General features: G+C 56.2%; 1 protein-coding gene and 1 long non-coding RNA gene across 2 annotated transcripts; one reads left to right on the forward strand and one right to left on the reverse strand.

The window, feature by feature from the left end:
• Positions 1–876: 876 nt before the first annotated feature.
• On the reverse strand, positions 877–7,016 carry LOC142031242 (uncharacterized). Its single transcript, XR_012650472.1, has 3 exons — positions 6,754–7,016; positions 6,231–6,323; positions 877–1,034 (listed from the first exon to the last, which is right to left on the reverse strand). It is a non-coding gene; the product is annotated as an uncharacterized LOC142031242 (long non-coding RNA).
• Positions 7,017–7,809: 793 nt separating this feature from the next.
• On the forward strand, positions 7,810–10,284 carry HAND2 (heart and neural crest derivatives expressed 2). The gene is made up of 2 exons (XM_075028361.1): positions 7,810–8,390; positions 9,456–10,284. The coding sequence occupies exons 1-2, from the start codon at positions 7,839–7,841 to the stop codon at positions 9,552–9,554; spliced, it is 651 nt and encodes a 216-aa protein (XP_074884462.1). The 5' UTR covers positions 7,810–7,838; the 3' UTR covers positions 9,555–10,284.
• The last annotated feature ends 3,533 nt before the right edge of the window (positions 10,285–13,817 follow it).

A 13,817-nucleotide genomic window follows, 5' to 3' on the forward strand; every position in this document is an offset into this window, starting at 1 on the left:
GGCTGAGCATCCCCGGCCTCTGCCGGCGGGGGCGACCGGTGCCCCCGGGCGTGCGCCCCGGCAGGACCGCGGCGTCGGGGCTCTGCCCCCCCGCCGCCCCTTGATTTACTGAGTCGGCTCGTCGGGTGGCTGGGGGCTAATGCTTCGACCCAGCAGCTCAAGGGCGGGCGGAAAAAAAAAGGACAGAGGGGGAGCCCTTAGAAATGCCGAAAAGACCGGGAATGTAGCGAACGAGATGTGTCCCATCAATGTGCCCTGAACGAGATGTGTCCCATCGGTGTGCCCTGCGCTGGGGCCTTGTGACACTCTCGTCCGTGTATTCATTGCTCCCTGGTCCCTGGCTGTGTGAGCCTGCCCTGGCACTCGTTCCCGCAACCTCCCGCAGGCTTACGTGTTCAATTAGCGCCTGTCTGAATCCCGTATGAAATACAAAGGAGAGCTTTGGTAAAACGCATGTTGATACTATTCTGAAAGGTGCTAATGCCTGTGTAAGGGAGTGTGGGCTGCGGTCCTCTTTCAGAACTCTTCCTCGAAGGGCTGACACTTGAACGGTATTGAAATCTCCCGGCTCTCGATTTTAGGAATCAACTTTAGTTCCGAAAACCGGGGCTCGCGTTCGCTCTTTTGCCTGCAGCCCGCAGGGCCCTCGGCTCTCACCTAGGGCATGTCTGCCCGCTCCTCTCCCGGCCACCGCACCAGCTCCTGCACACACATCATCGTCCGCCTTTCTGTTGTGTACGTGTGTCTATGTATGTATAGATACAGATATACACACCTGGACGGAGATCAAAATAATCTTTTGGAGAATATCTAATAAAAAGGGAGCATCCCCTCTTCCTCGAGGGAAGAAAAAATGAAAAGCAGAAACACAAAGTGTTAACTTAGTAAAATATGTTCTGCGCCGTGATGTAAAATATTTATTTTTTTGTTGTCGCATTTACACCCGACGTTTTGGCCACGGTTCCGTTTCCCTGCAGGTATGAGGAGGTACATGACACTCGGTTCTCCATTTTTCGGCTTCTTCAGTTACTTTCCTGAAAAGAAGAGTAATGACAGTTGGGGTTTTTTGGTCTTGTTGGGGTTTTTTTGGTTTGTTGTTGGTTTGCTTTTTTTTTTTTTTTTGCCGGCTAAAGAGAAGCAAATAAACATTTTGCGTATCCACGGACCAGTTGTATCATCTGTAAGGACAAATTACAGTACGGCCGCGCATTTCTAGTAAAGCCTCCTCCCTTCTGTTTACGTTATGCCATTCCTGTTTGTAATTATTTTTATTTTAATTTTATGTCATTTTTAACAGAAGCCAGACCGTTTTTCCCCTCGTATTTTGTACACAATGCTCTCTGTCTCGATAAGACGTTCTTTCCTATCTTTTCGTTTTTTCTTTCAAAAATGTTTATAGTTCCCCACGAGCAATTCTCCAATATTCCTCGCTTGTATTTTAAGGACTTGTCCCTGCCTTGCTTTATTTGTTTGTGTGAAATTTAGTTTGAAAGGAGATCAGAGAGAGCAGGAGGGGTTTGTAATAAGAGAATGACCAAGTGACCTAAAGGCTGATTATATGTCATTAACTGGAGACTTGGTGTATCCAAATTACCAAAAAGACCTCACTCAGCCAGATCAATTACACCGAGATACGCATACAGGAATTGCGGTACGGGCTGATGCTTCTAACAAGTGTGCAGCCGACATTTGCAGGAGTCAGCTGCTGAGGTTTAAGACGAGCCCCGGTGCTTCAGCCGGTCCCGGGCAAGCGGGAGCGGGGTGCGGTGCGGCAGGTACACGGCGCGGGGGGGCACCGGCAGGACGACACCGACATTTGGGGGCGTGCAGTCAGGGCGAAATTGCAGTTAATTGTCACTGCTCCAGAGGGAATTTTTTTTTATTATTTTTTTTTTTTAAGCCAGGCGAGGTTACCTTTGATCTGTGAACGCTGCTTAAACCCCAGCCTTGTTAAATGGAGACTTTCCATGAAGAATGGCGATAGAAGTGTTGATTTTTGTTAGCCTAAACCCCAAACGATGCCAGCCTAACCTCTGCTTCCTCCAACGCCTGAACCTCAGATGCTGGAGGACAGAATATTTATTCATGAAGGCAATTAGACTGGTGAGCAATTTCATCAGCGCCGAGCCCAAGAGCGGCTTAAGATGCTCCTTCCCAGGAATGCAAACAACATTACGTGACAAAAACGTGTGCGTGTCTGTGTACGTCCTTGTGCGTGTTGATACTTGTGTACATATAGGATACATATGTGACAAACCCAATAAACAGAGACACACTGCGCGTTCACTGCAGATTTTTATAAGGTCTTTATGATTGTTCTTCTGACAGAGAAGGGGTCTTGATTGGCGTTCCTCGTGTTTTTCTTTTCTTTCTGTGATTCCTGTCTAGGGTCTAAATGCAACTCTGGATCCTCGGTCACAAATATAAGCAGTCCTCGAATAATTGCTTACACATGCAGTGGTAAAACGCGTAGGGTCCCGCGCTTACCGCCAATCATTGTGACTTACAAAATGGTCAGTGTCTCGGGTTTTTCTCGTCCCTGCTCTTTTTTTTTTTTTTTTTTTTTTGTTTGTATACACAACGGCTGCGAGATTATCATGCCTGAAATATGTGGGCGTTCATTACCGATAATAGTAACGTAAACCAGGGTTCCTCCACCTCCAACGGCAGCAATTAATTCGGGCCTGCTGGGCCCGATTCTGCCCTCTGCCCTGGGCGTTGAAGCCCAGGTTGTGTGAGCGTACCGGAGGGTATAAGTAGGCCCATTAGGCACAAGTCCTTTTCATTAACCCGCGCTGACAGGTTGACCTTCAAATGATATTTCTCCGGCGCCTATCCACAAAAATCCGTTTTCTTGCGGGTTTACGTTCTTCTGTGAACTCCTCAGCGATAGCCTCGGGACAGGCTGCGGCGCGTCCCTGGGACACGGGCTGCTTCGGCGTCCCCGAATCCGTCCGAGAGCGATACCCCTTTTCTGCTACGTTTGGTCCCGGGTCAATGACATCATGCACTCTATAAATTCAAAAGCGTCTCGACTTTTCAAGCCGTGCACCGGGCGGTTGAGCGATGTGGTAGGCAGCCGGGCGGGAGGAGGACGGGGAGGCACCCTGCAGCCCCCGGCCCCGCACCCCCGGGACTTTCGGAGCTGCCGGGGAGGGAAGCCGTCGAGGGGACTGCCCGGCCAGGGCTGAGCCTCAGCTGCGAGGGGTGCCCGCGGGCTCCTTTTGCGGTCGGGCTGTTCGTTTGCTTTAATGGAAACTAGAAGGCAGGAGGGAGGACGCGGGAGCTGCCGGGCTCCGGTAGCGGGCACCGCAGCACCGGCGCGGCGCCCGCCGCCGCCTGCCCTGCCCTGCGCCGGGCGGCTTGGCGACCCCCAGAATCGCCCCGCCGGTATCGGAGGCTCCTGGAAAAGAAGGGGAGCAAACGAGTGAGACGCTCGCTGCTCAGGCACCGGCCAGGCGCTTTCACGCCCCTGGCCTGCTCATTAAAAGGCCCGGCCCGGTGTGCCTGCAGCTCTCGCAGCCAGCTAGCCCGACAGTCCCCAGCAGATGTGCGTTTCCGACCACCCAGCGTCGGCACCTCTTCCCCGTTTCCATGCGGTTTCCACCGGCTCGGAGAAATTAGCTTAATTTGCAGTTTAGCCTAATTCACACGATCCGGGCTGGGGACGGGAGGGGGGTGGGAGCACAGCTCCATTGTTTTGTTATCCCCCATCCCACCCTACCCTTGGCCCGGAGGACAGAAGGGACCCGGCGATAAGCGGCCCGGTGGCGGCCGAGCGCCCGGCCAGGGCAGCCGGGTGGCCCCGGCGGCCCCTGCCCGCAGCCCCCCGCCGCCGCCCCGCTCCCGGGGCTCCTGCCTCCCGCTCCCCGGGAGCCGCGGGGCACCCACCGGCGGCGAGGGCAGCCCCTTCCTCCCACTCAGCGCCGCGGAGGGCTGTCGTGCTGGAGAGGCAACGACCGCGGGGCAAAAGCAACGATACACCCCCCTACCCCCCCAAAAAATCAAACTTAAAAAAAAAAAAAAAAAAAGAGCGGGGACGGGGGAGGGGAAGGGAAAACCAGCCTCGGCACAGTCGCCACCAAAATTTCTTAATTGCAGCGAACTAGGAAAGTCCTCTCTGGCAGCAGAGCCCAGCTAAATCGCCGCCTAACATGCAACCATTTTGGCAGGGAAATAAGTGACATAAGGCTAGAGGGTTTTTCTTTTTTTCTTTTTTTTAATAAGCGAATGATTTGTGCGTGAAAAAAAAAATAAAATCTAATCTAATCACAGAATGGACGCTCGGCAAAACGCTGGTGCTTTTTAGCAGACTCGAAGCCTAGTCTTGGGAAAGGTACTTTGGGCTGCAGCGGTTTCCAATGCGTTGATCAAACAGAAAAGGCTGTAACCCCGGCTCGGGCAGCCTGAGTAGTTGAAAGCTGAGGGAGGACACAAGAGCTGCATTTGCTCTAAAACTCGCTTTATAAAAAGCATAAACAACTGCTGGGGGATAGGAGGGAAAAATACATATAGAAGATCCTGCTGGGTGCTTTATCTAGAGACCCTCTTTCTGCAAAGTTAATTAAGCAATAAGGATGCTAGCTTTGGAGACTGGTGTTCTGACCGGTATCTCCCGTGTCTTTTATTACTTTTTCTCTGCCTCATGTTTTCCGTTTCCTTCATCATTGGAGATGTTATCGGAGTGACCGTAGTGGCTTGCCCCAGAGACTGTCACAGTTGCAGTCCAGCCTGCGGTTTATTGGAAAGCTCCTACACAAATAAGGAGAGCGCAAAGAAACACGACCCTGTTTGCAAGCCAGTGTACCTTTCCGGCCTTGACAATGCCCGCTTCTTCTTCACAGCAAGGAAAACATCGCAGCAAAATAAGACTGGAGAACCGCCGCAGAAGCTGGGTGGATTTCCCAGCTGCGCCCTGCCGCTAGGGCATCCCGAGCGGCAGGGGAACGCTGCCCGGCCCCTCCAGGGCTCTGCCTGCACCGTGTGCCCACGGCCTTTCCTAGATTTAAAAATCCGCACGGTATGTCCTTAGGATAATAGAATATACACGTGTGTGCGCCTGCATCTACAGATGCAGGTATCCATCAGTCAGTTACAAGCATGTGGGTGTACGTATAAGACGTACGTGTATATACATCAGTTCTACATCTGGACTAGTTTTTCACTTTCGTACTCAGTTTACACCCAGACGCACACGCATATGTGTACATACTTCTATAAATGTACGTCTGCGTTTCTGTGCTCTGTGCACGTCCCCCCGCCGGGTCCAGCTCTGCGCTCCCCGTCCCGCCGAACCGCGGGGCCGGCGCCCGGCTTCCCCTTCGGCATTTCCCCGCCGAGGCCAGCTCCCCGCTACCGCCGCGGGCTGCTCCTCGGTGGGCGCCCTCGTCGGCGGAGACTGCCCCCTCCCCGCAGAACTTTCCCCACCGAGAGCCTGCAGACCCACCCGCAAAGCCCCCCCAAAGGCCCCGTGTCCCGGCGGCACCGCCGAGGACGAGCCACCGGCAGCCCCTCTTCGCGCCGGCACCGCTCGGGCTCGGCTCGGCTCCTCTCCCCAGGCGCTGAGTGGGTTCCCCACAGAGAAGCTTTTTCGCCCTCTTCCCCCCCACCACCCCCCACCCCCACCGCCCCCCAGCGCTTCCCCCCAAGGCATCCCCACCGCCTCTGCAGTGGGGCCGGAGAGGGCACTGAGCTGCTGCAGATACCGGACTTGCGGTTCTGGCTGCCTCCTTTCGCAGACTCCTCCATCTCTATCTTTCTCTTTCTTTAATTTATGACCTCTCAGCTCCTGTTGACACAGTTTTCCACACTGCCTATATTGTAGGATTGCTTTGTAATATACGCCGAATCAGCCTAGCCGTCAGCCAACACACATAAGGGTGGGTATTTGATATTTCGCAGCTATTTAGTAATGCTCGGCTCCATCTGAAGATGACAACAATTCGCCTCGCCTCCAAGTTATCCATGAATTACAGCTTGAGATCCATTTTCCTTTTGTAATGTCTTCAAGCTTACCAAAGCAAAACACCTAAATAGCTCCGGGAGATTTCCTCCTGGCCTGGCCGTTAAACAGACATTTAACTATTCCCTTTCGATAACTAAACCTGCTTTCCGCAGATGCTGGTCTTTTTTATTGCAGAAGCAGGAATGCGGCGAAATATTTATATATTTGTTAGTAAAAGCTAGAAAATAAGCTCTGAACATGCTGTAAAAAATATTCGGTTACTTACCGATCAGACCAGTTAAACAAGCATGAAACTGATTTCAGGAGCGCAAGTCATTCGGGCGAGCACTGGCCGAGGTAGGCGTAGGCAGGCAGCAAGCTGGAAAAGAATCAGTGAGAGTCGGGTTTACTGTTAGTGTCTCAGAGCAATTCTTTCCGGAAGAAAATACCGTGCCTGGCCGAACCCTGAGCTCTCCGCTCCCTCGGTTAAGCCGGCAGCCGCGAAGCCGGAGCCAGCCTTCGCTAACTCGGACCGCAAGCCGGGTGACAGACAAGGCGGAGTAACTTCGTCTCCCTCCTCACGGGAGGTACTGAGCTCTTGGTGGATATTAACCAGCAGTAAAAAATATAAGCCGGAGCGTTGCTGGGGCACGCCTGTCACAACCGGGCAATCGATAAAGTGCCCCCCGAAGCTGGTTTTATTTGTTCCTCTACCGGACCGGCACCAAGCGCTTGGCAAAAGCGACCTCGGAGCGCATCGAGCTCTCGCACAGATTTTTGCCGAGAAGTTCCCCGGATCCATACTGTACCTGGCTGGGGATTATCCGATATTTAAGTTTTAATGAGTTTGTTGTTTTTTTGATTGTCGGTTGTTGGTTGTTTGGGTTTGGTTTTTTGTTTTTGTTTGGTTTTGTTTTTTTTTAACGCAGATTTTACAGTAAGGCATCTGCTGAACACTTGCATTAACCTCTGCCTCCATGATAATTTTTCCCCCCTTGTTTTAATTACATTATGGATGCGGAGGGGCAGCCAATCCTAAAAGAGGAGCTCGGCAATTAGCAGGGCGAACATCAAAAAGTTTTATTGCGGAGGGCGGCGGGCCCCGCCCCCGCCGCCAGCCATTGGCGGCCGCCCCTTCTGACGACATATATTAACCCGAGCGGCCCTAAACATGTAGCTGTACATGGAGATCGTGCCGGGGAGCCCTGCCAGTGCCCCGCGCCGCGCCGAGCCCCGCCGCCGCCCGCCGCCGCCGCCCGCCGCCGCGCCCGGCCGAGCGGCGCGGATGCCCCAGAGGAGCGCTGGGGCGCTGACCCCCGCGGCGCGGCGGGCAGGGATGCTTGCGCCCGCCCGGCACTGACGGCCTCCGCCGCCGCCGCCGCCGCCGCGCAGGGCAGAGGGGAGCGCCGCCCGCCCGCCCGCCCCGAGCCGAGCCGGGGGCGCATGGAGGGGGGCCGCGTGTAAGTACCAGCCGGCCGGGCCGCGGCGGACTTGGCGAGAGCGGAGGGAAGCAAGAGGCGAGGAAGATCCCGGGCTAGGAAGCCAAGCCATTTTGTTTTGGTCGACTTCTCTCCATAGCTTTTTTTTTTTTTTTTTTTCTGTGCGCGCTTCCTCGAAGACCCGGCCCCGGGCGAGGAGGAGGAGGAGGAGGAGGAGGTGGAGGCACAACGCATGAGCGGCGGCGGCGGCGCCTGGGGAGGGGGGATCGCTCGGGCACCCGCGGGGACTCTGCAGCAGCGCCCTATGGAGAGGCAGCGGGCAGCGGGGCAGTGCTGAGGGGTGAGCGGCGGGGAGCATCTCCCGCCGGTGCGGCGGGGGGTGGGGGGCGGGCGGGGAGGGGAAACCTTTGTTTTGGGGCCCGGGGGGGCGGGGTGGGGTGCGCTAGGGAGCGGGGATGAGTCTAGTGGGCGGCTTCCCCCACCACCCGGTGGTGCACCATGAGGGCTACCCTTTCGCCGCCGCCGCTGCCGCCGCCGCCGCCGCCACCCGCTGCGGCCACGAGGAGAACCCCTACTTCCACGGCTGGCTCATCAGCAGCCACCCGGAGATGTCCCCCCCCGACTACAGCATGGCTCTGTCCTACAGCCCCGAGTACGCCAACGGGGCGCCGGGCATGGACCACTCCCATTACGGGGGGGTGCCGCCCGGGAACGGCCCGCCCGGGCTCGGGGGGCCCCGGCCGGTGAAGCGCAGGGGTACGGCGAACCGCAAGGAGCGGCGCAGGACTCAGAGCATCAACAGCGCCTTCGCGGAGCTGCGGGAGTGCATCCCCAACGTGCCCGCCGACACCAAGCTCTCCAAGATCAAAACCCTCCGCCTGGCCACCAGCTACATCGCCTACCTCATGGACCTGCTGGCCAAGGACGACCAGAACGGGGAGGCGGAGGCCTTCAAGGCAGAGATCAAGAAGACAGACGTGAAGGAGGAGAAGAGGAAGAAAGAGCTGGTCAGTGCTCCGGGACGCGACGCGACGGGGCGGGACAGGGCGGGGGGGGCGGCGGAGAGGAGGCTGCTCGGCCGCCCGCCGGCGCCCCATGCCCGCGCACACGGCGCTCGGCCGGGTCGGCTCGCCGGGCGATGACCGGGGGGGACACCTCGGTCGCGCCCGTCCCCGGCCGTCCCTGCGGACCGAGAGCGGGGCAGGGCCCGGCGGCGGGCGGCCGTCGGCGCCCGAGGCTCTCGCAGAGCGCCCGGCTGCGTCCCGGCGGCCGCGGGCAGCGGCGGGGGAGACACCGCCGCCCCAGGGACCCCCGGAGGGGGCCGTGCCCGGGCTACGGCTTGTCCCGGATCCCAGACCGCGATCCCGCCGGAGACAAGCCTCCGCTCGCTTAAATAAAAGGCTAGAGGCGCGACTACCTGCTAAGCCCAGCCCGGCTGTAAACCCTCGGCAAGCCCGAGGTTCGCAGCGCGGGGCTGCCCTGCCCTGCCCTGCCCTGCCCGTGCGCTCTGCGCCGGAGCTCTTCCCGCTTTTAACGGGGGGGAGGCTCGGCTTTGACGAGGCAGCGCAAGCCCCGCTTCGCGTAGGCCCTGCGGCACGCCCGGGCCGTAGATACTCTCGCAGATTTCGGTGGCCGCAGGCCCGATGTTTTGCCCCGGTACGCGCCTGTGCCCGTCTCCGTGCCGCAGCCCGGGAGGGGATGCTTTAGCGCGGCCCTTACCGTAATCCCCATCTCCCCGCAGAGGGTTGGCGCCGCTCAGCCCCCGGCCCCGCTCCCCGTACCTCTGAGCGCCGGGGTCCGGCCCCGGCAAGGCGGCCGCGCTGGCGCGGAGCGGGGCTCGGCCTCCGCCGGGGGCGGCGGAGGCTTCGTCCGCGGCGAGACCCCGCAGAGGCCGGCCCGCTTTGTCCCGGCAGGCCTCGGCGGGAGCCCGTGTCTCCTCGTAGGTTTCCCTCTCGGGGCAGGGCAGAGGCGGCCTGGAACGGGAAGGAATATCTCTAACCTTTTTTTCTCCTCTCCCCCTTCCTTTTTTCTCTCTCTCTCTCTTTCTCTTCCGTCGCATCCTGTCTCCCCAGAACGAAATCTTGAAAAGCACAGTTAGCAGCAACGATAAGAAAACCAAAGGGAGGACTGGCTGGCCGCAGCATGTCTGGGCTTTGGAGCTCAAGCAGTGAGCACGGCAGGACTGGAGGACCCGTCCTCCCAGTCTCGGTAGTGAGCTCTCCTCTGAGGACTCTTTGTATTTGGAATCGTCCGGTTTATTTATGTGCAATTTCTCCCCCACCCCCCCCAAAATGTGGATATTTGAAGGAGAGGGAAAAAGCATTCCATATATGAAGAGGAAACTCCAGCTTGGTAAGGGGTAATGTCTCTAATAGATTCGTGAATGTTACTTGCTCTGTATAAAACACACGGGGAAAACAGAACCATAGAAAAGGGAAAAAAAAAAAAAGAAAAAAAAATCCCTCCCTGGCATTAGTGTGTATGTGAAGTGTATCTTTAATACTTGGCCTTTTGGATATAAATATTCATGGGATTATAAAGTTATATTTCAACAGAAGCAGTTGCACCAATGTTTCGGTTGACTCGGTATTTAGTGTTGTAATTTTGTTGTGGTCGTTCAGTATTTGAAGATGTTTTCAACAGTTATTGGTTATGTGCACTTCCGTCCGTAAGGGAAAAAGTGGAATCTAATTAATATTGAAGGTGTAAACGTTGTAAGTACTCAATAAACCACTGTGTGTGTTTTTTACAAAACCAAAAAAAAAAAAAAAGAAAAAGGAAAAAAAGAAAACCCAAATCTTTTTATGTTTTATACCTCAAAATGTTTTGAATAACAGCGTTGTTTATGGCTTTTTTTCATAATATTTAAAATATTCGGAAGTAAACTAAATTATAAAGATGGCTCCTAAGTTTATTTTTAAACAAGTGACCGAGCGAAAGGAGGGGTAGAGGGAGGGAGGGATCTCGCCAGCCCCGTGAGTGTTGAACAGAAACCGGCAGTTCAGCCGAATAGGAATTCCTTGTGGTGGTGTTCTCCAGGCAGGAGACCTCCTGCTAGCGGGAAGCGGACAAGGCTGCGAACCCCGGGCGGCTCGGGCCTGGCAGGGGTGCGCGGTTTTCGTGCCGCCGGAGCCCGGGCGGCGGCGGTGCCAGGCGCTGGCGGGAGCCGAGCCCGGAGCGGGGCCGGGCCGCGGGGGCGGCCCCGCGGGGGCGGCTTCCCCGGAGGGGTGCCGGGGGCAGGCGAGGGAGGCCGGAGGTCTGTGCTCGGAGTGATTATGTAGCAGGTAATTTTACGTCAGGGAAGAAACAGCGAACAAGGCGAGGGATTTGCGGGGGGGAGGGATATGTAAGATTTACAATGAGCTACGGTGAACTTAATATTAACTTTGCGGTTCCCAAAACTCTCCTGGGTTGCACGTTTCCAGTCCGCCACGGCGAGCGTTATTTTCTGTAACCTTTTTTTCTGACTGCAGGCTGCAGCAGCCCGTGCTCTGGCTCTCTTTTAGGACGTTCATCTGCTCCCCCAGCATGATCTCTCTTCCCTTGTAACTGCACAGTTATCTCTCGCCTTGTCTGCCGGCTCCTTTACAAGGGTCCCGGTGCCAGGCCGGTGGCTTTTCTGCTCCCCGGTGCCGGGGCGAACTGCAGATATTCAGGGCTGGGAAATGCGTGGCATCCCTCTGTACCGTAGGCAGGCGAGGAAAAAAGTCAAAGCTTTTTACATAAAGAGTCCGCTCTAGGTGGTTTTGGCAATTCCCGGGGAAGCGCAAGGTTTCCCACGTTTTCCATAATAGAATTCGGGTTCGTATTTTAAACCCTTACTGAAATCATCTCAACTTAAACCAAGCTGGCTCTCTCTCCAGGTCCAGGGCCGCATTACCTGCCTGCCTTCCCCTGCCGCCGCGCCTAAGGAAGTGGCTCCCGAGGAGACCCGGCACTAAGCGTAGGTAGATGTGCAATTGCCCATAAAAAGATAAGGGAGCCCCTGCGCCGTTTCGCCGCCCCTGCTGACAGTGGGGAGGTTGCGGGGTTACAACAACCAGACAAAAGTGATGTGCCCTCCCTCCCGTCGGGTCAGGCAGCCCGGCTCTGCGCTCTGGCGTGGGTCTGTGTTTACAGACACTTGCCTTTGTTTATAACACTTGGAGAGAAGAATCTCCCCCCCCCCTTGTTTGCTTTTCCTTGCCTGTTAGTTGCCCAGCTGATAAACTGGAGCATCTCGCACTCCCTCTGCTTGCCCGAACTTTTTTTTTTCACGGCAAGCAAAAAAAAAAAAGGGGGGGGGGGGGGGGATGGCTGCGAGGGCTGCAGTGCAGCACGTCCCGGGCAGCCTCCCTGCAGATGCTGTGTCTTTCTTTGACCGAGTCGCCGGGCTGCAGCTCCCTCGGGGGATGCGTGGCGGGGCGGGGGGAGGCGGCGGGAGGCTCCGCGCCCCGGTGGGACGTGGGGTGCGGAGCCTCCCGCTGCCCCCCGCCGCCTGGAGAATCCCCTCTCCGAAATTTCCCCATCAATAATTTGCCATTTTTGAAACGTTTATTTCTCAGAACGGGGAGCTCCTCTGGATCCGCTACGGAGGATCTCTTTTAATTGCTCTCTAATGAGGATGTTGCCATTTTCTCAGGAGCAGTCATTCCCGCAGCTAAATCACAAGAGCCCTAGACAGGCCGGAGCCGACAAAAATGTAGGTTTTGACGTTAAAAGCTAAATGGGGAAGCAGAAGGTAAATTGATGGTAGATGGGGATGTCAGTGCTCTGGCCCCAGCTCTCCGCCAGCGGAGCCCAGGCCTGATAACAGCGGAGGGCTGCGCCCGCACCCTGCCCGCACCTGGGGGCATCGCCGCCCCGGCGGCCTGCCCGTTAATTCCTGGGGGCCAAAGCCTTCGGGGGAGCTTTTTCAGAGGTAAAAGGCACGTAGGAAGAGGGATGGTAGCCTGGCCCCCTCTGCAGCATTTCTCTGCGCTGTGCGGGTGGGGGGAAGGAAGAAAGAGGAGGGCAGGGGGGCCAGTGCAGCGCAGCCGGGTCCTTGAAACGCCTGTCCCCGCAGACGGGCTTATGGCGCCAATTTCCTCGGATTTTAGCCAGTCGCCTCTTTTCATGGCTGGGGGAGTGAGAGCCTTCGCTCTGCCTCAAGAGAAAATAACATTTTAATTTTTTTTTTTCTTCCCCTCGAAGAGACACAGCAGCAAACCTCCCCCGGGTGGCGGGTGTCCCGCTTCCCCTGCCCTCCCAGGAATGGTCCCCGGCATGGGGGCCCGGCCGCACGCCCGAAAACAGCGCAGCCGCTCTCCCCGCAGGTCCCCCGAGGTCCCCGGTTTAGGCAAAAAAGCAGCCAGGTTTTTTAGAGTTGGTCGGGTTTTGGGGTAGCGGGGAGGCAGCGAGGGGCCGGCCCGCTGCCCCGCCGCCGGCAGCGAGCGCCAGGAGGCCGCTGGCAGCACTGGGTTTTGGGGGGCTCCCTGCAACGTGCGGGACCCCCAGCCCTTCCCCTGCTTTTGGGGTTGTGTTGCGTGCCCTCGTTGCTATCGGACGCGCATGGCATGCCTGCATTCCTGCAGGCCGGACAGATAAACGGTGGTGGGGCTTTTTGTCTTCGTTTTGCTTTGTGTTGCGCGCTTTTTTCACCCCTTCGTTCCCAGGAGCTCTTCTCTGCGCCAAAAGATTATTGCAATAATTAGTGCTAATTTGCTATCCTTGTCAAAGAGGTGTAACGGGGCCTCTCCGGCCAAGCCGCAGACACTCCTAGAACAAGCGCCGAGACGTCCACGGGCAATTCTAAGCATATAAACACGGCCAGGGGATGCCATGGAGACAACGTGAGCTTGAAAGGTGGGCGGGGGGCGGGAGGAGGTTAATAATAAAACGTCTAAGCAAAATATCCTCCTTTTGCGCTTGGAAACCTAACCTTAATCCTCCTTTTTCACACGTACGCGCCCGGCGACTCACAAATACGCACAGGAGAAACCTCCAAGTAGCGATGGGAAGGAAACGCATTCCGCACGCCTGCAAACATAATCCCTTCTGCTGTAACGAGGGGCTTATCAATGTTTTATATATTTTTAATTTGGGATTATTTTTTTTTTTGCGGGCCATGAAATATGTGCCTTCACAAACGAGCTCCGATCTTTTCTATTTCTAATTGGCCAATTACTGTTCAGCTGTTTCAGCTCGTCCCGTACAATGGGGATTAAAGCAGAGTTGTTATCTGAATTATATATTCACATAAATTCTAGCAAAGCCGGGCGATGCGCGGGGCCAACACCTCTCTGGGAATCCCTGTGCCCCCCTCTCCCCCTTCCAAACCAGCGTGGTGTGTGTCTCCCTCTTCCCCAGCCCCCCCCCCCCCCGGTTTTCCTCTAGAAATGTCGTTGCTTTGATGATCCGATTGTAGAGCATTGATTACAAATTTATTCTCAGACACTATATAAGTCTTTATATCT

Source organism: Buteo buteo, chromosome 1 (assembly GCF_964188355.1).
Source record: "Buteo buteo chromosome 1, bButBut1.hap1.1, whole genome shotgun sequence".
Lineage (NCBI taxonomy): Eukaryota > Metazoa > Chordata > Aves > Accipitriformes > Accipitridae > Buteo > Buteo buteo.